Genomic DNA, 25,374 nt, shown 5'->3' on the forward strand with positions numbered 1-25,374 from the left:
TACTCCACAACTTAGCAACTTAAAACAATAATAAACATTTGTTGCCATAATTTCTGCAGGATTGAATTCAGAAGTGCCTTAGATAGGTGGTTCTAGCTTAGGGGTCTCTCAAGAGTTTGCAGTCAGGATTTCAGCCAGAGCTACAGTCATCTGAAGACTTGCCTGGGACTGGATGCTTTTTGATGAGGCAGCCACAGGCAAAGTAGACTAAGAGGAGCACAGAGGCCTGGGCGTCCAGAATTATAGCCACTAGTGACCATAGGTGTGGAAGTGGTGTTAAACCCTTTCCTTTAGTAACTGGGGTATTTCCTCTGGGATCCCGGCTATGAGAAATGTAGGCGGGGTTTTATTTTCCTAGGTTCCCAGTGCTGAGGTGAGGTGCCTCAACAAGAAAAAGGGGCAGTTTTAATTTCAGGTGACGTGTGTGAAAGCGGTTTACGTTGGGCCTGGATCAGAGAGAACTCAAGAAAGTTTCACATCTCTCAACCTCAGTCCCTTCCTCCAAACCTTAATTCCTCTAATCAACTTTAGACCCCGCCCCTTCTGGGCCCGCCTCCTTCAGCCTGCAGGATTGGCTCTTCCTCCATTCTCCATTTCCGGCTTCTGGGACCACCCCCACCCCCACCCCCCCACGGCGCCTACGGTTTCCGGTGTCATGGCGGCCGGAGGTCCCGGCAGTCGGTGAGGCGGCTGCAGGCCCCACCCTGCGGAGCCGCTGGTCCGGCAGGCGGAGATGTGACCGCGGGCCCTGCCGGCCTGCCCTGGGCGTCGCGTCAGCTCCGTGTCAGCGCCCTCAGTCCGCACCGATGGCGGGATCCGGCTGCGCGTGGGGCGCGGAGCCGCCGCGGTTTCTGGAAGCCTTCGGGCGGCTGTGGCAGGTACAGAGCCGCCTGGGTAGCGGCTCCTCGGCCTCGGTGTATCGTGTGCGCTGCTGCGGCACACCCGGCTCTCCCCCCGGCGCTCTGAAGCAGTTCTTACCGCCGGGCACCACCGGGGCTGCGGCCTCGGCCGCCGAGTACGGTTTCCGCAAAGAGAGGGCGGCGCTGGAGCAGTTGCAGGGTCACAGGAACATCGGTAATTGCCACTGTCTCCCTTCTCGTCTTGCCCAGGTCCCAGTCCAAGCATGCACTCCCTCTCGCAGCCTGGCGTTCCGTCTTCCGTCTTTTAGGCTGGACAAGTGGGTCTGGCCCTGTCCTTATCACCCGGTCCAGGGCCCTTTCCCGTCCCCCTTTCACTCTGCAATACGGTGGAGTTGGTGGTCTGCTTTGCCCGTAGTAGATGCTCAATAAATTCTGTTTTGATTCAGTTCTCGTTGCAGAATGCCGCACCTATTAGCACAGAGAATCATCTTCTTTAGTGAAAGGAGGCATATCTTTACTAGATTGTAATGTCTTATACGGAAATTGTTTAATCTTTGCACACCAGTGAAAAATGGGAACTATTTCTAGTACTTGTGACGTCAACGCTAATAACCCATATAGGTGTTACTTGATACATATTTAGTATGGATTTGGGAGAAATGACTCCCAAATTTTACATAGTAGTCCTTATGGAAGTGTGAAAATTATACCTATGCACTTTATACTTTTACCCAGGTAAGACCATGTTTCATGATTCAGATATTCGGAATGTAAGATATGTAATGGTTACTGATGATTGATGTATGAAAACAGTTTTCATTGTTACTATTACCAACAGAGAGCTTATCATTAGTAACGGCTTTGGTTCGTAGAGAAATGTCTTATTTCCTGGCAAGCACGATCCATATTTAATTTGAAGGTGACCTTTTTAACATTACCATTTGGAGAAGAATTTCTTAACGCTAGTGTTGCTTTTTTTTTTTCTCCTTTTCTTTTTTAAGGGTTGCTAAATGGTGTATATAACCCGAGTATTTAAGACGGAAATTTTTTGCAGGCCTAAGGAGTTGTTGAATCTCTACAAGATGAGGTTACAATGCCATCTTGAAAGTCTCAATCTCTCCTTTTAATATTTAGATTATAGAGTGCTATTTTGGATCAAGAAACAATCTTCAGTTTTGATTTTGCATGTTGTGACGTTTGCCGTAAGAGTACTTAGTATTTGGGTTTTTCTTTTGATCCTTTTTGCTTGGCACCCTAAGTGCCTATTCACCCATCCCTGAGTGCTTGGGAAACACAATTTGAATTATTGTGCCATGTTTAATATCTTTGAATAGTAATCCGCTGTTGAAGGTCGTCTCATTTTATTAAAGTAACCCAGTTGCCCAAGAATCTTACTCATGGGAAAAATAAATTACAGTGGCTTGCTTGCTCATCAAAGTTATCCTTATCTAGACTACCCCAAATTTGTATTTACTTTAATGGTCACTTACTCGGAGTCTGGTTTTTAAAGTATTATAATTCGTTTCTTTTTCTAGTGACTTTATATGGAGTCTTTACAATCCACTTCTCTCCAAATGTGCCATCACGCTGTCTGTTGCTTGAACTCCTGGATGTCAGTGTTTCGGAATTGCTTTTATATTCCAGTCACCAGGGTTGTTCCATGTGGATGATACAGCATTGTGCAAGAGATGTTCTAGAGGCCCTTGCTTTTCTTCATCATGAGGGTTATGTCCATGCAGACCTCAAACCACGTAATATATTGTGGAGTGCCGAGAATGAATGTTTTAAGCTCATTGACTTTGGACTTAGCTTCAAAGAGGGCAATCAGGTAAGACATACTTTCTCTCCCCACCCCCTCAATGGTCTAAACAAAATATTTTTAAATAACAGAGGTGATTTAGTAGAGACTTAAGAGATATTTCTGTGTAAAATACTGAAGTGCCTGGGGATGAAGCAAATAAAAAGAATTTCATTGCCATAATCATTAAAAAGGGATATATGTTTGGGTCAGGTAGGGGGACCTAGTACAAGAGGGCTGTGGAATTATTAAAAGTACTTTACCTACATAGAAGACTTTTTTTTCTTTGAGCGTTTGGTTAATTGCTGAATTACTGTTACTGGTGTCTTCATTGTTGGGACTCTGTCTAATGGCAGAACTCATGTGACAGTTCTGGCAAATGCTCCATTCTCCATGGTTTATCAGCTCTTTGCAGAGTGTCCTTATTTATCAGCAGTGTCTGACAGGCAAGAGAGTATCTAAAGAAATGAGCAGTTGTATGGAAAGTGTACAGCTTGCCTTTGAGAACTACCCAGTTAATGAACCAAAGCATTGTGGTAGCCAAGGACTCAAAATTTTGACATTCAGTTTGGTAGTGGCTCATTGCGCTTTCAGAGAGGTAAATACACTGGTTGGATGGAAAGTGGGCAGTTTTTGATTGGTTATAATATTTACTCATCTTCTTTAGGATGTAAAGTACATTCAGACAGACGGGTATCGGGCTCCAGAAGCAGAACTGCAGAATTGCTTGGCCCAGGCTGGCCTGCAGAGTGATACCGAATGTACCTCAGCTGTTGACCTGTGGAGCCTAGGAATCATTTTACTGGAAATGTTCTCAGGAATGAAACTGAAACATACAGTCAGATCTCAGGAATGGAAGGTAAACTGCACCACTGTTTTGCTTTGGGGTCCTTAATCCCAATGTAAGAGTACTCAGTTTATAGTGATTCTCTTTGAGGACGCTGATTGCTTCATCTCCTCCATATTCCTCTTACTGCATTCATGTTACCTTCAATGCTATTCCTCACTCCCGTAGCTACAGATGTGCTAGTGAGCATTGCATGCTCACTGTTTTTAGCTGAGGCCTGGCATGTCGTAAGTGCTTGAATGAATGCATTTCCCCAAAGAAGCAAAAGTGATTTGTTTAGTAATGTAGTATTCTAAAATATTACTAATACAGTACTATTCTATGAGGATTGTTAGAATGGATATTGCTTATTCTTTTACAAATGAAAACTTGGAGGCACAGATGTGTAAAACCACTAGCTCCAGATAGTACAACTGGATGTTCTAGACCTGGGCCCCCAATTCTGTCCCTCCTACTCAGAAGTTCAGTGTTCTGTCCACAGTTCCACTCTGCTTCGTGTTTATTTGTATTCTATATGTGAACTATCCTGAAAAAGTGCTGCTGATAACATTGTTTCTTTGGGAACATGGGTTCTAAGTTCCAAACCTCTGACATAGGAATTAACCTTTCGCATATTCATGAGTTAGGAATTAACTACATTATGTTTTCCAACATATTGGGGCTTTAATGTTGTGATGATATCAGTATCCTTTAGGTTAGAGGTTTGATAAACAGTACAATATTTAAGAATTATTATTGGTTTTGATATTAAACAAGTATTTTTTTGAGCATCTAATGCATAGTGTGTGGCCATTATACCATACAGAGTTTTATTTCTTTTAAAACCCTAGTCATCTATACCTGGTGAAGCAGTTCTTGGAAGGAATACTTTAATAGCCTAGTGGGTGTACCTAATGCTTACTTTTGGCAAAAAAAGTACTGCCATGTGAGTAAAACCAATATCATTCTTTATCATTAGTACCCCAAACAGTCCGTTGTTCTTTCCCTAGTGCTAATATAGATAAACGGATCAATTTTCTACATTTAGCTTTGACTAACTTTGAGCTCTTTGGACTATTTCTTCTTGAGCCAGAGCCAATCAGAACTAGATCACATTTGGGCATTTTTTTGGTGAAATTTAGAGGCATGATGTGTACTAAAGCATTCCCCATTATTTGTCTCCTAGATATAAGCATCATTATTCTGTATTTTATCACTTTGTATAGAGGCAAAATTGCTGAGTATGAGCATAGGCTCTGAAGTTAAACCTCTAGGGTTTATATCTTCCCCCACCTCTAAGTTATTTATTTAGGTTTACTAAGCTATGGTTTACTTTCTGTAAAATGAGGATAACAGTGTTGAGGTTATAAAAGAAATGATACCTAGTTCCTAGCATAGCGTGTGGCCTGTGGTATTAGGTGATGATGATGGTATCGGGTCTTTTTACTCATGTACACACTTCCACAGTACTCAGGGAGAAAATGTTATGTTCCACAAGGATTTAAGGTATGAATAATGTGACAGATGCAAGTTTTAAATACTGTCCTGGTTTCTCTTTGATAGTTTATTTTATTTCTGTCTGAAAACCAATTGAAGACTCATCATGAAGACACTGACTCACCTAGCACACATTTACTTTCTCATTTTGCATTAAACTACATTTCTGTGTGGTTGCTTTGGTATTTGTTTCTTTATTCATTCATCTAGTAAGTGTTCATAGAGTGTCAGGTACTGAGAATGGAGAAAAAATGTTCCTCTTCTCTAGAAGTTTCATAATAATGTACCAATCTCCTTCATTAAGATTGTAAGCTCTCAGAAGAGAGTGTTTTCTGTTGCATTTAATTTACCAAACGTTCAGTGCTATGTGTCCAGTACTCAGTAAATACAGACTGAATTGAATAACCAAAGGAAGACTTTTCTCCGTCTTTTTAGGCAAACAGTTCTGCTATTATTGATCACATATTTGCCAGTAAAGCAGTGGTGAATGCCGCAATTCCAGCCTATCACCTAAGAGACCTTATCAAAAGGTATGTTACATGTACTTTAAACTGGCTTTTTTTTCTGAATGGATTTATATTATTATTTCTGGTTTGCTTAATCATGTAGAGCTTTTCCTTCCTTAGAATCAAAAATCTTTAGATATTCTATACAGGCTAGCTTCTAATAAGAAAGCAATCCAGTTGTTTTACTAAATTTATTTTCAAAGGAGTGTTCTTTTTTCCTGGTGAGTACCAGGTATTAGGCTCTTCCTAGCAGTTATTCAGTGGAAGATACATGATGGATCACTGTACCTTGGGCCTTTTGTAGCTCTGGCAGTTCTATATATGATAGAGAATAGGTGTTTATTAACTAAAGACTAAGTTTACTTTGGACTACCAAATAAAAGTTTCAAGTAAAGTAATTATATATTATACTTTAAATAATTACCATTGAAAACTCTGGGGACAGATACAGTGTTGTTTTTTTTAATTTTTAAATTGTTTTTTAATATAAAAATAATTCCTGTCTTTAAAAATGTAGTGACATAAAATAGACTTTCTTTGAATTGACAAAACATGATTTCTGACAAATGGTTTAATTAAAAGGATGTGTACCCTATTCTTAAATTTTCTCCAAACTGGTTTTTAAAGCTTCATTAAAACTGCTCATTAGTCCACTCCTTCTACCCAGGAATGTTTGTTTCTCAGAGTAAACTTAACGGCCATTCAGATTCGGTGGCAACTTAGTCATGCCCTTATGATAGTCGTTGTCAAACTTATTTGAGGAAGCTGGTCCACGTGACTCCTGGGCCAGGTGTTGCTCCGGAGGGTGTTCTGATTAGCGTCAGTTATTGTAAGTGAAGGTGTCTGTTTTTATCTGGCATGATTGATTGTTTTATAAATCTTGGTGTCTAAGGAAATGACACTGCGGTTTTTGATCAGAGATAATTAATATTACACATGTGTATATAATGAAATGAGTCAGGCGGTTATGGAGCTTTTTGCTTCAAGTATACAGATGGAGTGTTTTGATTTCACCCAGTTTCCCCTAGTGGTAACATCTTATGAAACTAGTACAATATCGAAACCATGAAATTGACATTACAGTCCATGGAACTCAGATGTCACCAGTTTTACTTGCAGTTATTTGTGTGTGTCTGTGTGTCTTACAAATTACAGTAGTTTTAAATAGCTGTCAGTATCTGATTGATACTAGATATTAAATGTTGCATTTTACATTGAAAAGAGGCAGTGTAAAATTATATAATGGATTCTAGGATAGAAGTCAAATTATGTAATGGATTCTGGGATAGACTTAAAAGTCTAAGTTCTACCATTGACCTTGTTATTTAAGCTTGAGGGGTTTGGTTTTATTTTGTTTTTAATAATACCTTTTTTTTTCCTTTTTTCTATAAGTAATACTAGATTTGGAAGCTATAGAAAATTGTGACAAGAAAAATAAAAATTATAAACTCATTTTCTACTGTTAGCACTTCGGTGCATTTCTTTTCAGTATTTTTCTTCATATTTTGTTGTGTATGCATGCAAATTATTCGAACCTTTTTTTTTTATTGTAGACTAGAACATAGATACTGAAAACAAATGTGTAGCTTAGTGAATGCTTAGGAATACTCTTGTATCCACTATTCAGGTTGAGAATTAGAACTTTACCAGCTACTCCTGAAGTCCTCTGCATACCCTATCCCAATCTCAAGCCCCTTCTTCCTCCCTAAAAGTAACCACTACCCTGACTTTCATGGTTATTACTTCCTTGTTTTCATTATAGTTTTATTACCTAAGTGTGCATCCCTAAACACTATGGTTTAGTGTTGCCCTTCTATTAAAAAAAAAACAAATCCCTGTTAAGTTTCATTTACTCTAAAAGGTCCCTTTCCATCTCCTACTCTCCCTTTTCCTTTGTTTATTTGTTGAACAGCCTGGGTTGTTGACTCAGTATAGTTGTCCACAGTCTGAATTTTACAGATTGTGTTATTGTAGTATAGTCTAACATATTTCCCTATTTTCTGTAAATTGGTAGTTGTATATTTGTATCTAGAGGGATTTTTTTTTCCAGACTATAGATGGTATTCTGTTTTTTTATGTCAGCATATAATGTGGCCATCTCCATTTTATGTGTTAAGAACTGTTAATACTCAGTGCCTAGATCCATGACTTTGTTAGGGGTTGTAGAATGGTGATGTTCTTATTATGTCATTTTCTCTTCATTTAGTTAAGACGAAATAAATGCTTGATTCTCTTGCCTTGTTTTCATAATGAATTGATTCCCTGTATCTTCCAAAGCAGACCATCCCCTTTTTGAAAGGTCAAAGTATCATTATTAACTAGTGAATTTAAATATATTTGGTATATTTCAATCCATTGCAGTTCTTATCCTAATTGAAGCTGAAATTATCCCATCTTTGATGAACGTGAGCCTCTGCAAGTTGGTTTTGGCAGACCTTATTATCTGTAATAGTTTCATTTTTATCTGGTGTGGTAAGATGTTCCTAGTTCAAAGTATACATTTCCTGCCCCAGACCTGGAAGTAGTAGCATTTCTCCAAGAAGCCTGGTTTCTTTTAGTAGGAAATGGTATTTTAAAAACCACAATCTGGGTATTAGGAATACTCATTGCTACTGGGGTGGTCATTGTTTCAAGGCCTATTAAGTGGACAGAGTTCATACTGACATTTCCAATTTAAATTCAGAACCACAGTGTTTTTACTTCTTCTGTTTTACATCTCTTTCTCTTTTCTTTTATGTCAGGAATTCTGGTTCTTAAGGACAAAGAGAATGCCAGATTAGAATATTTCATAATTACTCATTTGCTTCATTCCACATTACACTAAAACAGTCTCAATAATAGTGGTATAGTAAGATTACTGAAAACAGTTGTTTTTGCATATGCTTTTCCCATTCTTCCCTCATTTGAAAAATAGTTATATCTGCATTGTCAGATTATATAGCCATTACATGCTATTTTCTAACACTCTCATTTAATCTCAATTCTTTGTGTAGCTAGATATTTCATGTTCATCACTGATCCTTGTGTTGATGTCTCTCTAGTCATTTTAGTTTACTGAAGCTTGTTCTCTTGATCATAGGATTAATATTCTGAGTTAGTGCATGTTTTTTTCTTTTAACATTTTTTAAAAAATACTGTTTTATTTATTTTTTAATTTATTTGTTTTATTTATTTATTTTTGGCTGCGTTGGGTCTTCGTTGCTGCACGCAGTCTTTCTCTATTTGCGGAGAGCAGGGACTGCTCATTGCGGTGGCTTCTCTTGTTGCGGAGCACAGGCTCTAGGCGTGTGGGCTTCAGTAGTTGTGGCGCATGGGCTTAGTTGCTCCACAGCATGTGGGATCTTCCCGGACCAGGGATCGAACACGTGTCTCCTGCATTGGCAGGCAGATTCTTAACCTCTGTGCCACCAGGGAAGTCCCTTGCATATTAATAATAGTTAAACTGTGCTTATTATACTTGAAAGTCTGTTTACCTGGGTATAAAAATCCTTAGCAGACACTTTTCTTGAGTGTCTTAAATTACAGTTGACCCTTGAACAACATGGGTTTGAACTGCAAGAGTCCATTTATACATGATTTTTTTCAGTAGTAAATAGTATGTTACTACATGATCTGCAGTTGGTTGAATCTGCGGCTGCAGTACCGTGGATACAGAGGAACTGTGAATATGGAGGGCCAGCTATAAGTTATATGGATTTTACACTGTGGGGAGGGGGCGTGCCCCTAACCCTGGAGTTGTTCAAGGGTCAACTGTACTCTGTTTTCTTCTAGCATATAGTGTTGCTGTTGAAAACAGCGTGTTGATGACACTCTGTCTTTGTATTAAAAGTCACTTGGTCTTTCGGCCTAGATGCCCTGAGGATTTCATCTTTGTCTTAAAAGTCTAGAGATTTTACCAGAATAATAGATTTTGATTTTTCTAGGGTCTATATTCTCAGGAAATATGTAGTTTCAGATCTTTTTGTTTGTTTTATGAAGGTATTCTTAAGTTACAGTTTTTAGTATTTGTTCCCTCGCTTTGGTTTTTTCCTTCAGGCACTCCCATTCTATATATATTAGATTTTCTTTGACTCTATTCAGTATTATCACTTTCTCTTGAATCTTTTTTTATTTAAAAATTTTTTCTCCTTTCTGCCTTGTCTTTAAGACATTATCTCTTGTGTTTATTCATCCTTGTGTCTCTTCTAGCTTAAGCTTATTTTATGAAATTATTTTTTCCTTTTGTTTCTCCTGAGTTCTGTTACCTGATTTTTGAAATTTTCTAATTTGATTTATGTTACTCTTTCATATCTTGTATCTTTGTAAAAAATGCCTTTAGCTCATTTGAAATGGTAGGTTATAGTGTTCGTCTGTGTTGTGGTCATGTCTTGCATGCATTCGTTGTCTGAGGGCAGTTATTTTGCAATTCTCTTTTCTTGTATAGTAACTTTGTTATAATACTTTTTATATGGTGCATTTTTATATGAAATTCATTTTCCTTAACTTACAGAAGAAGGTGTAGCTTTTCTAACTACACAGGGCTCCTTCTTCTGTTGTTTTGTGTAATTTTTTTTGAAAAAGTGTTTTTTTTCTTTTCCTGAGATCTCCTGGCTCTTCCCCTTCCCTACTTTTTTCCTGGTGTCTTTGTCTCTTTCTCTCTCAATTTATTTACCCCTCAATGTGGATTCTCTTCCCAAGATTTCTTTTCTTTGCAGGACTCTGCCCTGGAAGGGAGCTTCAGCTGGTTGGTTTTGAGAGGTTCTAGTGTCTAGATTACTTCAGCCCCCTCAGGTCTTACAGAGGACCCCTTGCATTCACTTGGAATTAGAATGTATAACCCCTGGTAGTTTCAGCTGCTTTTCTCAAATTGGCTAACTGTGCTTTCCAGTGAATACCTGTTGGTTCTTTGGGATTATTTTTTTCTCTGGTTCATCAGATTAACAGTTATTTTTGTCTGCTTCCTTCTACATACATGCCAATGTGGTGCAAGTCCTACTGCTATTGATGGTTTCTCCCTAGCCTCTTGTATTTTGGAGTCTAGTGGGGTTACCTACTTTTGTTAGAGATGTTGTCCATAGATTTTTGATTTTGCTATCAAGTTGCTTTATTATTAGGGGGATTTGACAAGGCTCAAAAGTCATCTCACCTCTTTTTGTTTTTTTTAAATTGGATTACCCGAAATCTATGTCTAGCTGTTTTTCACTTAGTGTTACAGAGTGTGGATCACTTTCCCATGTTGTATTTATTAATCAAAAAGATTTTAAATTAAAATATAATATTATGTCTTAGGTATATATAATAATTTATTGAACTATTTACTCATAAATAGCATTTATTTTTTTGTAGATGAATGATTCAGTAAGTCATGCTAATATGATTAATGCTGTGGTGAACATTTAGACGTTTTTATTTTCTTTAATGGTTGCATTTTCAAAAGATTTGACAAAAATTGTAAAGATACCTATTTGTGTGTTTTAGCATGCTTCATGATGATCCAAGCAGAAGAATTCCTGCTGAAATGGCATTGTGCAGCCCATTCTTTAGCATTCCTTTTGGTAAGTTGTATACGTCTTTATTTTTTTCTTGGTTATTTTACAATCAAATAAGACATCAGAACTAATTTATATTCCCAAGCTCCTTTGCCTGATAGTCATCAATTTATTTGGGAGAGTTTACATTTAACCATGTTATAATGAATTTAACAGCCCCTCATATTGAAGATTTGGTGATGCTTCCTACTCCAGTGCTAAGACTGCTGAATGTGCTGGATGATGATTATCTTGAGAATGAAGAGGAATATGAAGGTCAGCGTTGCCTGAATTATATTTTAATGTGTCTTTCCTAACTGTGTGGAACAGTCATACCAATTCGTGAGATTCTCATATTTTACTAATTTATATAGTGAGGATATTGAACTATATGATCTCTAAAGTACTCTTTTTGATTCCTGCTATAGATTGAATGTGTCCCCCACCAAATTCATATGACAAAGCCCTAATCCCCAATGTGATAGTATTTAGAGTTGGAGACGTTAGGAGGTAATAGGGTTAGATTAGGTCGTAAAGGTGGGGCCCTCATGATGGAATTAATGCCCTTTAAAAAAGAAGAGACAGGAGAGGTGTCTCTCTCCTCCCTCTCTTTTTCTCTGTCTCTGCCACGTGAGTATACAGCAAGAAGGCAGCTGTCTACACCAGGCAACAAATCTGCCTGCACCTTGATGTTGGAATTCCAGGCTTCAGAACTATGAGAAAGAAATGTCTGTGGTTTAAGCCACTCAGTCTGTGGCATTTTGTTATAGCAGTTTGAGTGCACTAGAAACAATTCCTAAGGTCCTTTCAACTCTTTTACATCTCATAGGTCTTTACAAAATTAATAAAGAAGGCTATCTTTCCCAGCAACTTCTTTCTCCCTGTCTATTCTAGTCCTGCCCTAATCTTTCACTTCTCCTTTTAGCTCTCTTTTTTTGCTTTTAATAATTCATTCACTCAAGACATATTTACTGAGTATATACTTGCCACTGTGGAATTATTTCCTGTCTTTAGTGTGATAGGGGAGACAGTTATATAAACAATTATAGTTTTGATAAATCTGAAGGTAGGGTAATGTACTGAGGCAGAGGAGGGGTATTTAACTCCATCTGAGTGATGCATGAATGGGCATCTCTACAGAGGTAATATCTGAGAATTGCTTGGCTAAAAGTTGAGGGGTTGAGCTAAAAGTAGCTGAAAGACATAGAGATGAGAGAAAGTGTGACATGTTCAGAGAACAGCAAATTGTTTGGTATGGCTGTATCTTGGGATATTTATTGGGGAACAGTCAGTTAAAGCTAAAGAGGTAGCCAGAATACAGATATCTAATAGACTTGTTTGCTGTGTTTAAGAATTTGGACTTTAATCCCAGAGGTAGTAATATTGGAATATAAACTATACAAGAGAACTTTGCGTCAGGGGTAGAATAGTCCCTGGCTTCTGAGAAGTACTCAATAAATATTTGTTCTTTGTTAAATGCAATAAAGAGCCATTAAAATTTAAACTAGGAGAGTGATATAGTCAAACTTGTGTTTAATAAGAGCATTCTGGAAGCAGAGTGGTGAATGGACTAAAAAGCAGGACCAAACATAAAAATATCAATTGCTTAGTATTAAACATTTTCTTTGTGGAAAACTAAACCATTACAGATGAAGTTAATTTTACCATACTTTCTCTTGTAAGGGTAAATCAGCTTTGTATAGTTATCTGACAAATGAAACAAACATAATTTCTTTGAATCTGTGACAGTTGTAGGAATCTCCAGTCTCTACTTTTTAGGATGCCTTTTTATCTGAAAGAATAGTCTTGCCCTCAGCATTGTTTTAATCAGGTCCTTATGGTACAGTAGTTCTAAATAATCTCAGCATCTAATTCAAATTACTACTTAAGTCCTTTAAGTCTGTCTACCTACTGTACTTAATTCTGTCTCCTCCTAATAATTTTTATTGCTGTAAAACTCAAGCTCGGACTTTCTTGAATAAACGTTAGGGTAGACTATGCCTACTCTTTTCTGTGTATATTGCTATGTAACACCTTTTTTCTACTTCTAAATACACTGAGCATTGAAGTGTTTAAATGTTGCTATTAAATCTTACTGTTTAAGAGTCTTATGTGAACTAAAGTGCAACAGACTATATAGTACCATTAAATGCCTTGTTAGTTCTAATTAGCAAGGTCATCTTCAGATAAGACTAGTTTTAGGTAAGTTTGCCTTGCTAGAAATCATAAGTGTTAGGACAGCTGTCTTGTAATCTTGATGGTGGTGGGGAAGAAGTTAGATTCAAACCTTCCACTTTAGACCAAAATAAATTGCAAATCATGTACAGGTTAAAGTTTAAAGCAAAACAAAGAAGTAAGGGAGGGGGTAAAACAGGGAAAAAAGAAAAAGAAAGGAGGGAAGGAAGGAAGGATGGAAGAAGAGCAGGCAGGAAGGAGAGAATAAAGGAAAAACAATATAACTAAAAAATCATGGGAGATTAAAAATATATATATTCTTGGAGTGGGGAAGGCCTTTTACTAGTCTGGCACAAAACTCCGTAGAGGTAAAATTTTAATTCAACAAATTTTACCTTGCATAAACCACCAAAGACAAAATATTTACAGCTCTTATCACAGAAAGAACCCCTATAATTCAAGCCAGTAGATTATGGGTAGAGGATACAAATAGACAATTTATATGAAAGGATGTACAATGTATCTCACACACATATTTCATTCTCATTTATTGAAATGTTAATACCATACTATGATATCTTCGTTACCTATTACATTGACAGTGAAGAAAATATATGAAAACCCTCCTGTGAGTGAGGTACAGGAAAACATATTCTCATACAACACTGGAGAGAGTTTAAGTTGGTGAACCTTTATGAAAGGCAAATTGGTAACTCTAACAATTACAAATTCATCTCAATTTTGACCTAGCAATTCCATTTCTGGAAAGTTAATTTAGAAATACACAAGTGAAATGAGATATGTACAAGTTTATCTATTACAGTATTATTTATAATGGCAAAAAGCTTGGGAATAGTTTAATTATTCAGCAGTAGGACACATTAGAGAATTTATCAACCACGTATAGAGTGAAATACTACACAGCCATAAAAACAAATGAGAAAATTTCATGTAATGATATTGAAAGATCTAAAAATGTAATGTTAATTTTAAAAAAGCAAGATTGGAACTTTTTACTTAAAGCATATATGATCATGTTTGCTTGTATAAGCTTATAAGATTTATGGAAGGATACAGAAGAAACCGATAATGTTTATTGTCTTCAGGGAGAGGAACAGAATGACATTTTGGAAAGTGGGAAGGAGACTAGTTTTTTGGATTTTGAATCACTTGAATGTATTAACTATTCAAAACAAATTAAAATATAAAAAGAAAATTATTAAATGCATTGAATTTATATTGTTCTTAACTTAAGCTTAATTTTAGAAGTTATAGAAAATGACCTCATTACTTAGATATGGATTCCTGAATTCTTTAATTTAAAATATGAAAATAATGAATGCTCGTTAATTACATCTGATTACTGTTGTGTTTATTAATAACCAGATGTTGTAGAAGATGTAAAAGAGGAGTGTCAAAAATATGGACCAGTGGTGTCTCTGCTTGTTCCAAAAGAAAATCCTGGCAGAGGACAAGTAAGTGAATATTTTCATAATTCCAGAATGATTCAGAGGTTATTAAAATCCTGTACAAAATGTTTTAATTTTGTAGAAAGATGTACACAGAATGTTGCTAGGGATTATGAATTTTGCATTATGGCTGTTTTTATTTTCTTGTACTTTTCACTTTTTCCAAAAGTTCTATAATATGCATGTACTTTTTTATCAGTTAAAATTTGTTTTTTTTAAATATTAACCTACTTTTGAGCCATTATATACAGGCCAGCTGAATCATATGCTAATTTAGGTCAGGGTCAGCTACAGAAATACTTGGCCCAATTTTGTTCTAATTAAGTACAGTTAGGAAACCATTTAGGTTGGATTCTGATTGTAATAGAATTATCAGTGATAATTTAAACAAGGAAAATACACTGGACTGAGAATCCTGAAAGCTGAGTTCCAGTTTCAACTTGACTAGCTTTGTGATGAACCGTAGTTTTTTCATCTATAAAATGTATAGGCTAAAACTATGATCACAGTTTCTAAAGAAAACTCTGTATCCTAAATTAAATCTTTCTTTTATCTGTAGTTTTTTTTTATTTTTCAGAAAATAGAATATTGTTTTACTCTGAGTGTTTCTCAACCTCAACACCACTAACATTGAGCTGGATAATTCTTTGTTGGGGGAGCTGTCATGTACATTATAGGATGTTTAGCAGCATCCCTGGCCTCTACTCACTAGATGCCCTCCCTCCACCCTCCTCCTCAGTTGTGACACCAAAAATGTCTCTAGACAGTGTCAAGTGTCCCCTGGTGGGTGAAATCACCTCTGGTTGTAGATTTTGTTTTTCATGGTTCAATATTATGAAAATTCTTGGCAACTGAAAAAAAACACAAAAGAAATCTCACTCTAGTCTTAGTGAAAAGTTATTATTGCCAGTCTAGTAATAATGGCACTTACCTCATTCAGTGTCAGGAACATACTGAATACATCATTGCTGCTTATTTATTCAACCAGTATTTATTGAGCATCTGTTACTTTCTAGGCACTGGGATACAACAGTGATCAAAACACAAAAGAATATATAGTGAAAAGTGCTATGGGGAAAAAGAGATTGGAGAAGAGATTTAAAGAGTGCTGTGGAGGGGTAGATTGCAGTTTTAAATAGGCAGGTGAGGAAGGACTAGTGGATTACACTTGAGTCAAAATTTGAAGGAGGTAAGGAGGAGAATTCCAGCAAAGAGAACAGCAAGTTCCAAGGCCCTGAGTATGCCTGGTAGGTTTGAGGAGGTCAGTGTGGCTATGCAGAGAGAGAAAAATGGGGAGTAGTGGGAGATTAGCTCAAGGAAGTATGGGAGTGTAAGGGACAGATCAAGTAGAGTGAGCCTTGTAGGCCTTTGAGATAACATTGGCTTTTACTCTGAATGAGAAGGGAAGGTATTGGAAGATTTTGAATTGAGGACTAATGTGATCTGATTCGTTATTAATCTGAGTGGTCAAAATAGAATGGGAAACACAGCATAGAGAAACAGGGGGAGTATTTTCAGGGGAGAAGTATCCATCTTTAAGATGATATGAAAAAAATAAGTCTTTATGAGCAAGAAGACATTTGCTTTATCACCAAAAGAAATAAAGAAGCTTCTACTGACATTCACGGGAGAGTGAAAGCAACTTTTGATAATCTCTTAGAATCACAGATTTAACTTCCTTGGGTTATTGAAAATGTCTGTTGCCTAGTTGGTAAAGCCAGTTTGACTATTTCAGTTCAAAATAACATGTTTTTTTTTTTAAGGAATATTAAAAAAATACTGGGAAGTAGACTATGGGATGCATCTTAAAATTATAAAAAGTAGTCAAGATTAAAATGATAGAGCTCTAATATAATTATTTAATTACATAGTAAGTTATAAAATATGTTTCCTCTTTATTTAGTTCAGAATGATGTAATGTGTAAAACTATAGGTTATCTATGAAGCAAGGAATCTTATAGAAAGCTTGGTATTCCTTCTATAAGTGCATGTCTACTCATTTATTGAACTTTGGTGTATGGATTTTGGAGTAATTATGAATCAATTAAAAAAAATCAGAAAGAGCTTCATTTTTCTCACTGGACATCATCTAATCTTCCTTTTGTATTTAGTGAAAAAGTATATATTGCTTGAAACTACAGCTAAGCACATTTATTTTGGTAAGAAAAGGAGATATAAAATACTAAGTATATCTAAGGTGAAAAAATGAGCATCAAGTTTTAGCACTGGATGGTCTCTACTTTGTGTTCAAGAGTAATGCATAGCTTAAAATGTCATAGAATGGAAGAGACGAAATCAGTTCTGCCTGTCCCTTTTGCAGTAAATATGAATTCAGAAAATCCCATCACAGGCCAAAATATCCTAGGTCTAATGTCACACATCATCCTTAACAGAAATATTTGCATGAGACAGGGAGTGACCAGTCATAGGCAGGGCATGGAGCTTTGTTTATCAATGAAGAAGCAGTCCATTAAAAAAAGTACTGTATTTGAAATTGCTTCTTTTTATGCCCTGAAGGTTTTTATGCCCTTTGGTAATAACTTTGCTTCGTCAGCTGGGAAAAGGGCTCCTATGAAAGGGGAAACGAAAAGGGATAACCTGCCTGAACTTCTAGGTAGATCCAATTTTAGGAAAAGGAACAAATGAAAGTTAAGAATCTGGAAATTGATGTCCTTAAAACTGTCTATTCTTGCTTCCACTTTGAAAGTCTCTGAGTGTCCTAGGATGCTCGCACCTCAGTTTGAAGAATATTGATGTAACAAATGAGGCATACAACCGAGGAGGGAAGGCACTTCTTTTCCTGGCTCACATATTTACGGGTAACTGAGGACAAGTCATTTCAAGTCATGTCACCTCCCTGTAACTTTTGCTTTAGATCATCAAAAAGAACTAATAAATTATTATGCTATTTCGTTTACCTATGGGAAAGGAAATTACCTAGTTTTAAACCTCTTCCTCACTATAGTTGCGGCTTCTGCAGATCTTCTTTGAGACACTGTCGAAATGTTGTTGTTCTCTGGGCTGTTCAGCCCTGTCTTCAGCAAGTGTGTAGCACTGTTCAGCACTCCTTTATGAACTTGACAAAAGGGTGTATGTTTTGATGGAATTTTTCAGAATTGAAATGAGTTCTAAGGAAGTATTCTAAACTTTGCTGTTCAAAAATGTGGTCCTTGGGCCAGCAGCACTGGCATCACCTGGAAGTCTGTTTAGAAATGCAGAGACTCGGGCCCCACCTTAGATCTGCTGAAGTAGAATCTGCATTGTAACAAGGTCCCCAAGTGATTCCTGTATATACACACACACACACATTAAAGTTGGAGAAGCACTGTTCTAAAACAATTTTGATAAAAATGAAGTTACTTTGTTTTCTCTGTCCCCTTACAGGTCTTTGTTGAGTATGCAAATGCTGGTGATTCCAAAGCTGCTCAGAAATTACTGACTGGAAGGATGTTTGATGGGAAGTTTGTTGTGGCTACATTTTACCCACTGAGTGCCTACAAGAGGGGATATCTGTATCAAACTTTGCTTTAATCAGTAACCTAAGGACTATTTCCTGTTTCTCCTCTTCTATTTCCTGGGTTATTGTATTCTACATCTGAATGCAGAAGTACCCCCTTATCATTTTAAGGGAATACTTTGTATATTTATTCAATCCTACCGATGTGCAGCCCTTGCTCAAGCAGTGACTGCATTGCAAACATTTGGCACTGAGTAGGACAAGACCTCTCAGCTATACATTGAGGGGGTTTAGAGCATCCATGTGGGCAACCTTTTTTTGTGCAGTAGGGCAAGTGCTGCTCTTCAGTATGTAACCTAGAAAGATATTAACTCTTTCATGTGATCATGAAGCGAGGATGAATAATATCATGTTGTAGTGAATATTATTAACAAATTTGTTAGAGTTGGTGACATCACTTACAGATTATTCCTTTATGTTGTCAGAGGGGTCTTCCTTATTGATATCTGTAGTTGGCACTGGATGCTCTCAGTAATGTTTAAGTAATTGTTAAGCAGCAGTTCCCTACTGTGTTCTTAACACTGAGTTATGAATTTTTTTAAAGGAGTACTGTAGTACTGAATATTCCTTTAAAGAAACTGCAGTGAGCCTATCTACATTTTTTTTTTAATTAAGGCTTTTAAAATAGAAAGCTAATGCTTGATCTTGCACAATTTTTATGTCCAGTATGTATGCTCGAGTGAGTGTGCAGGTGTGAAAGATTAGAGAAAATTTGAGTAGCTTTCTTTATAGTGTGAATCTTGTGAGTTAATACAGTCTGTGCCCATCTCTTCCCTACCTGTTTAATATCTGTAAGATTTAGGATACAAGTTTTTTGGGAGTTGGTCTGTCTGATAGGATGAAATGAGAAAATAGTTCATTCCTGAGAGGCCCAGAACACACAAGTCTAAACTGGGTTATATCGAAACTCTCTTAAAGTGAGAAAACTCTTGTAAAAGTTTTGGTACACATAAATTGCCCCTCTTTCAGTCTGCTTTAGACCCTGCATTAGCTCATCTGTTTTGAACTGAATCTTCTAGGATCACTGTAAAATTTCTCAAGATAGAGTTCTGTCTACTATGATGGAAAATTGACGTGGGTCAAAGAGAAAGAATTAGTTGTTCAGTGAAGGGAAAAGGAAAAAAAAAATAGGCAAAGGGCGCATAGTCAAGGATTATTTCTTTCTTTCTTTCTCTCTCTCACCTCCCTCCCACTCCTTCTTTTCCTCTTCCCCCATTCTTTATCTCTATCCTTAGCTGAAGAGACGTTAGAGGAAAGCATCCTAGGTGGTCAGGTGATCTGACTTCTGATTACAAGGAAGTTAAGAAAGGTGTAGCTATAATAAGGTGGAAATAGAAAAGAAGAAAAACTTATGAAGAATTCTTAAAAAGATTCATAGCAATCTAATGTGTCCCCCAATAGAGGAAACTAGTATTCGTGAGTTCACGGGCACAGGTTGACTACATGGTTTTAGGAATTATAATTATGGATTCCTCCCACTTTACAGTAGATTGTCTTCAAAGGTTTAAATCTTAGGAAACCTTGATAAAGCACTGATTTTACAAAAAAAGAAAAGTATACAGGTTATGAATTTTTTGTTTTCTTAACTAAATGAAAATTTTATTTATTTATTTATTTTCCTAAGGAAAAAGCTTTTTATACCTTTCCCTACTGGAAGCCTCCTCATATAGTCTTTCCTTGTGTGTGCCATGCAGGTTATTGAGAGCCCAATTAAGAATTTACGTCTTAGAGGATGAATTACTTTACCCTGTTGAGACAATTACCATTTGATAGTTTAGTTATTCACAGTTACCTAATTATTCAGGACTCTCCTTAATATTTGTTATGAAGCCAGATTTGGTATAATGAATTGCCAAAAGATCTGTGGCGTGGCACCCAAGGGAGAACTGTAGAGTAAGCTTCTAATACGTGCCCTTAGAAGGAAGAGCTATTATTTTTCATTATGGCCTTTTCAGAGGTTGATTAGCTGGTTTGGTTTCAAATAAAAATTCAAGAGATTATTGTGGAGACCAAAGCTTTCCTAAAACATAAACGTTTGTATGGTAGCAGCTTCCATGGTGATTAAAAACACCAGGTCTTTCCATACATACTGATGAACACAGAATGCAAATGAATTCTTTTTAAGGGCAAGTAGTCTAGGTTAGCACACATACCTTTCTCATTCTCCCTCCCCCAACTATCACCAAAAAGAAAAATCCTTACAAATAAACTGCAGGTAGGCTTCTAAGCTTAATGTTGCAGTATGCTGCTAACATCTCGATGCTGAATTTCACAGCATTCTTTGATCGTCTTCTTATTGCTGATGTATTCATGCGTATATGTAGTGTTTAACACTGTAGAATTTTATTACAGAAGATGCTAACTAGATTTTAAGGGAGCTGAGGGAATAATTGATGAGCCTAAGTAACCATGCATCGAATTAAATATTTTATATTTAAGCCACAAAATTGAATGGAGGTGCCTCCTTTGATTTAAATTATTTTATAGCTCTTAGCCCATTACTACCAAAGATGACATTTGCAGATTCTCCCTCCCTCTTCTGATATTATAAGAAATTTAATCTTGTTATCTTTTTTAAACCTGAACCAAATATTGAATGATGCAATTTTCATGATCCTTTAGGATGAAATATATACACAAAGATTTTGACTCCTTGAAGTTTTAAAGACAGAAGTTTTCTTTTTGAGAGGTAGGGTAAACATGTGAGGGTTCATGTCACTTAACCCCTACCATTTTGGGAAAATTTTATCTCAGGTAGTTTTTCTTTCCCTAAATTAATATCTGTGCTTCCTTCCCTCTTGCCTTCCAGTTTCTTCTTTATTATTCCATGGTATTTTCATGGTACATTTTTGTCCCAAAAAAGGCATGTAAATTGATAATTCTATAGGAAATCTTTGGTTCTTTGGAAACATATTTGGAGGAGGTGGCTACTTGGCTACTTTCAAAGCTTTAATGCCGTATTTAGAGAAGAATAAGTAGAGTTGGACACCTCAGTGAAAGATAGCACTCCTGAAAGAAACTATTTGTTGCATTTTAAAGGAGTAACAAAATGAGCCTCTTGGAATAAGAGATTGCATTTGTTATTACTGAATGTCTTCCTTGTTTTGTGGCCATCAGTATAGAAACTCTTTAGAGAAAAATTCCCTCTCTGCTTTGCCTTGAGCCAATACTAGGCTTCTTTTAGAACAAAACCATAAATATAGTTTTACTCATCCTTCTCCTTGTTTTCATTGAGACAAGTGTTGCCTTCTTTTTGGTATTCCAGCTGCTAAATAAAGAGGGCTGAGCTATATTAAATTAACCTTTTTAAAAAATCTCTCAATTCTTATTTAACTTGCCTTCTAGATTCATATTGATTATACTTATATTTTAACCTTTGAGCAAATTTATTATAAGGAATGCTGCCCGAAAGAGTGCTGCCATGTAAAGGAAGTTGAAGAAACTGTGAGCATAAGGTTTGTTTCTGTCTTAGTACACTGGGCTTTCACCCGGGTAAGGGAATCAGTTACCTTTATGGAATGAATTACAGTCAGAGGTACAATACTCAGATGCTGTTTTATGGCTCATTTGAGTTATTCCTCAAATGCAGGTAACTGGCATTTTGGCATCATTATCTTTTTAGGCTTGTATTCTAACCTTATAAAATTAGGCCTATCTTATATAATTTCTACTATTAGTTATACTTGGCAGCATGACATTTTATTTTTTATAGTTTAATGAAAATCAGCACCATAGTAACTGATGATAATTATAATAACATAGTTACTGGGTGAGGGAGTGGGGGAGACACTCAGTAACCACGTGTTTTACCTGGACTTTTATGCAAAGGTACGTGCTAGGTGGCTTTATTCAGATAAGTGTACAGATGGAATTGCATCATGACTTTTAGTTTGATGGATGTGTAGACAGTCAAAGATTTAAGCAAGTGCCTTGTGTTTCCTGGAAAATATTAAAACTCATTTGGGTGAAAGCTTCCCAAATGATGATAATTATTGCTCCTTTGCCTTTTCCTTGGAATAACTTCTGGATTGAGTCACTTAATATAAAACTTCAAAATTGCCTGGGTTTGCCTTTTTTTTAATATGTGTAAAACTATTCATATTTGATTTTTTTCCCCCAATATTACATATAATGGAAAGCCAGAGTTAATCTGGCAGAATCAATTCTTCCTTGGATCTAGTTCCATTTTTAATATTAGGTTCCTTCTTCAAATCTTATTACTCTAGCTCTGATAAAATTTATTTATTTCTTGTCAAGTGTGGTCACAATACAGACCAGCCTTTGGTCACAATTAGCTCAAAAGAATTTCCATTTCTTCTTAAGGTGCTCAATAAATCACCTTTACTTTGAGATGTTAGCCTTTTCAGGTTAGTATTACTTTCTGGCTTTCTCAATGAATATAAGACTGTTGAATCTCTATGATATGGAATTCATCTGAGCCTCTTATGGTATATTTGGGTAAGTTATATTTTCTTAGTTATAGAGGAACATGGATGTTTTAGTTTTTGAAGTACCCCAAATTTTAAAGATTTTGTTTTGTTTTAGGTTAGCTTCTTCTCTACCTGACACCACAGGGTATATCATGTTTGTTATCTTAGCCACCTCCCCCTCTCCAGTGTCTTTCACTGCTTTTTAAATTCACACAGTGAATGACCAATAGATTTACACAGTGACATGTGATTGACAAGTACTTATGGATATTTAAGAAGGTAAACAATTTTAACTATTTTTGCTGCAATTTTATAGGAGAAATGGGCTGTAAAAGAAATATCTATAAACCAGAGAGCATTTAGGAAATTGTTTATTTTATAGGTGGTCATGAAGGTGATCTTCAGGATATAAGATATATAGTTTACACAATCTTTGTTTTCCTGATATGAAGTTTTTATTCATTTTCCTACAAGTCAGCACTTTTGTTGTCCCTTATACTGTTTAGAAGGATTAATGTTTTATTTGCTTTATTTGTGCTTTTCAGAGAGTTGTCATAATCATGGCAGTTATGTTTGTGACACCATAAATGCTGGAATTCATGGGAAATTTATCAAATGATTGCCTGAGTGTTATTTCCCACTACATAGAGTAGCTGTCACAATATCCTAAAGAAAACTGATTTTTTTTTGTGAAAGTCATGTATGTTTTATGACCTAGCTTTGTGGTATTTTAATTTAAAAGCAAAGAGAAGCTTTGTGTCTTATTTTGCCTTATATGACCATTGATCCTTGTTGTGTTGTGCAGAAAAGAGCTTCTTTTGTTATACTACTTTGTATAATGAAAGTAAGTCACATTCTGAAGAAAAAAACCCCAAAACTGGAATTGTCACAATTTTTGTTCCTTTTTGGGAAACCCTTATGTAAACATCAGAGCTATTTGTTACCATAAACTCTTGATTGTCAGCAAGAGAATTATTCATAGTCACTTCTATCCCAGGTTGGAATTGCCTTCCCCTTCTAAGCTCTCTCCTTAATAGTATTCATGATGTCAGGACAGTGAGTGTGTAAAAGCAAATGTAGTGAGGTGTTCTAAATCACACATCCAAAATCATGCATTTATGGACTCAAAAATCTTTTCAGTTATTTGAATTATCTATAGCTGTATTATTTTATTATCATGAGTTGTCAGAAGTCTGCCAAATTTAAGAGTAAAGAAGAGAGAGATAAGTAATAAAAATAGAGAGATGAGGGGAAGAAAATAGCTTCCTTATTGGTGTTATTAATTGTTCATATAGTTTATGACCTAAAAATGATATTTATTTTTAAAAATCCAAGTTTGGTACCTGTAACATAGAAACGTTGCCATTTCTACACATTCCTCATCATTGTTTCCCCAGAAAATTATTTTAAGAGTGTATGAGATCAGACTAAATATCCATATTCAGTTTGGTCTAATTTTTAAAAATAAATATTTAAGTTAAACTCCATCTTTTGTGTATTTGGTATACATCAACACTTATGCAAATCAAGGATCAGAAAGAAACGGGATTAGCCATCTCCTTATTTCCCTTTGCACAGTGGATACAGTGGGTGGCATTAGTATGCACTAGCTGCAGTGTTATAGCACCTTATGAAGTAAGTAGTGTTTATTATAATAAAAAAAAAGTTAAGCTGCATCTCTGTAGAATATTTACTTTGCAGAGTGTAAAGCTGTCATATCTAACTCCTTCATTCTTAATTTTTTTGAAAAAAAAATCTTCAGTAATTTAACATTCCTTTATATCCTCTTAACAGTGGCAAATCTGGGGTAGAAGGGATTATTTTTCCCCCAAAGGGCTCCATCTTTGTTATCTTTTGGTCACTCTTTGAAATCCAGTTATGATTAATAGATTTTTAACAGTTTATGGCTTCCCATATCAGCACTGGAGTGGCTGGTTGTGAATATTAAAACCTACTACTATTTTCCCTCAATAACATGTAATTGCTATGTTTTTGATTAGAAGGTATGGTTAGAAAAAATGTGAACGATCACTTAAACCAAAGCCAGTTATAAGGAGTATTCTCTCCTGTTGGTTTACCTTCACCTCAGAACTACAAGAATATTACAGTATATAGTGAATAGTTGTCTGTAACATTTCTACCAGTTGTTTCAGTAGCGTATTTGTCTTGGCATTTCTTGGCACTATGGTTCTCTGTTCTTGGTGATGTCTTATTATTTTGTGATTTTTTTTTTTTTAATAACTAAGTGGGACTATAAATGTAGATGTGTATCAGTACCAAGAAGTTCTTTTCTCAAATCCCTATATTTCTGATTTCAAGTCTTTTAAACCTGTTTTTTCTTGCTGAGTAGTAAAGAACTTTTATTTTCCACTTTCCTATATACCTAAAAAGTATGGACACTGCGTTTCAATTAATTGTACTGCATATAGTTTTTTGCTGAAAACTTTATCTGTAAACACAATTGCCTTGTTCAGTTTTGTTGTAAACTGACTTACCATAAGATGCACTGTTGATATGCTTTCTGATGTGTGTTTGTTTGATAAGGGTGATAAAATAAAGCTTAAAAATAAAGGAATTGCTTTTTTATTTCAAATATTTCTGTATTTAGTATAAATATTCAAGTTTAGATAACAGGTAAGTATACTTATTTTATGATTTAATTTTTACTGAGAGCTACCATTGAAAAATTTCCATGTAGCTTCATTCATTCATTTCTAAAGAACGTGATTTTTCATCTTTGAAAATAGTACATCAAACTGACAATACTGAAACAGAATTTTTTATTTTGG

At 36.0% G+C, this 25,374-nt stretch overlaps 1 protein-coding gene across 1 annotated transcript; it reads left to right on the forward strand.

Annotated features, from left to right (window-relative positions):
- Positions 1 to 649: 649 nt before the first annotated feature.
- UHMK1 (U2AF homology motif kinase 1) lies at positions 650 to 25,178 on the forward strand. Its single transcript, XM_036851380.1, has 8 exons — positions 650 to 1,074; positions 2,396 to 2,688; positions 3,326 to 3,517; positions 5,417 to 5,511; positions 10,945 to 11,021; positions 11,172 to 11,270; positions 14,556 to 14,644; positions 18,023 to 25,178. Exons 1-8 carry the CDS (start codon positions 807 to 809, stop codon positions 18,167 to 18,169), a joined length of 1,260 nt encoding a protein of 419 aa, XP_036707275.1. The 5' UTR covers positions 650 to 806; the 3' UTR covers positions 18,170 to 25,178.
- Positions 25,179 to 25,374: the final 196 nt, after the last annotated feature.

Source organism: Balaenoptera musculus, chromosome 1 (genome assembly GCF_009873245.2).
Source record: "Balaenoptera musculus isolate JJ_BM4_2016_0621 chromosome 1, mBalMus1.pri.v3, whole genome shotgun sequence".
Taxonomy (NCBI): Eukaryota; Metazoa; Chordata; class Mammalia; order Artiodactyla; family Balaenopteridae; genus Balaenoptera; species Balaenoptera musculus.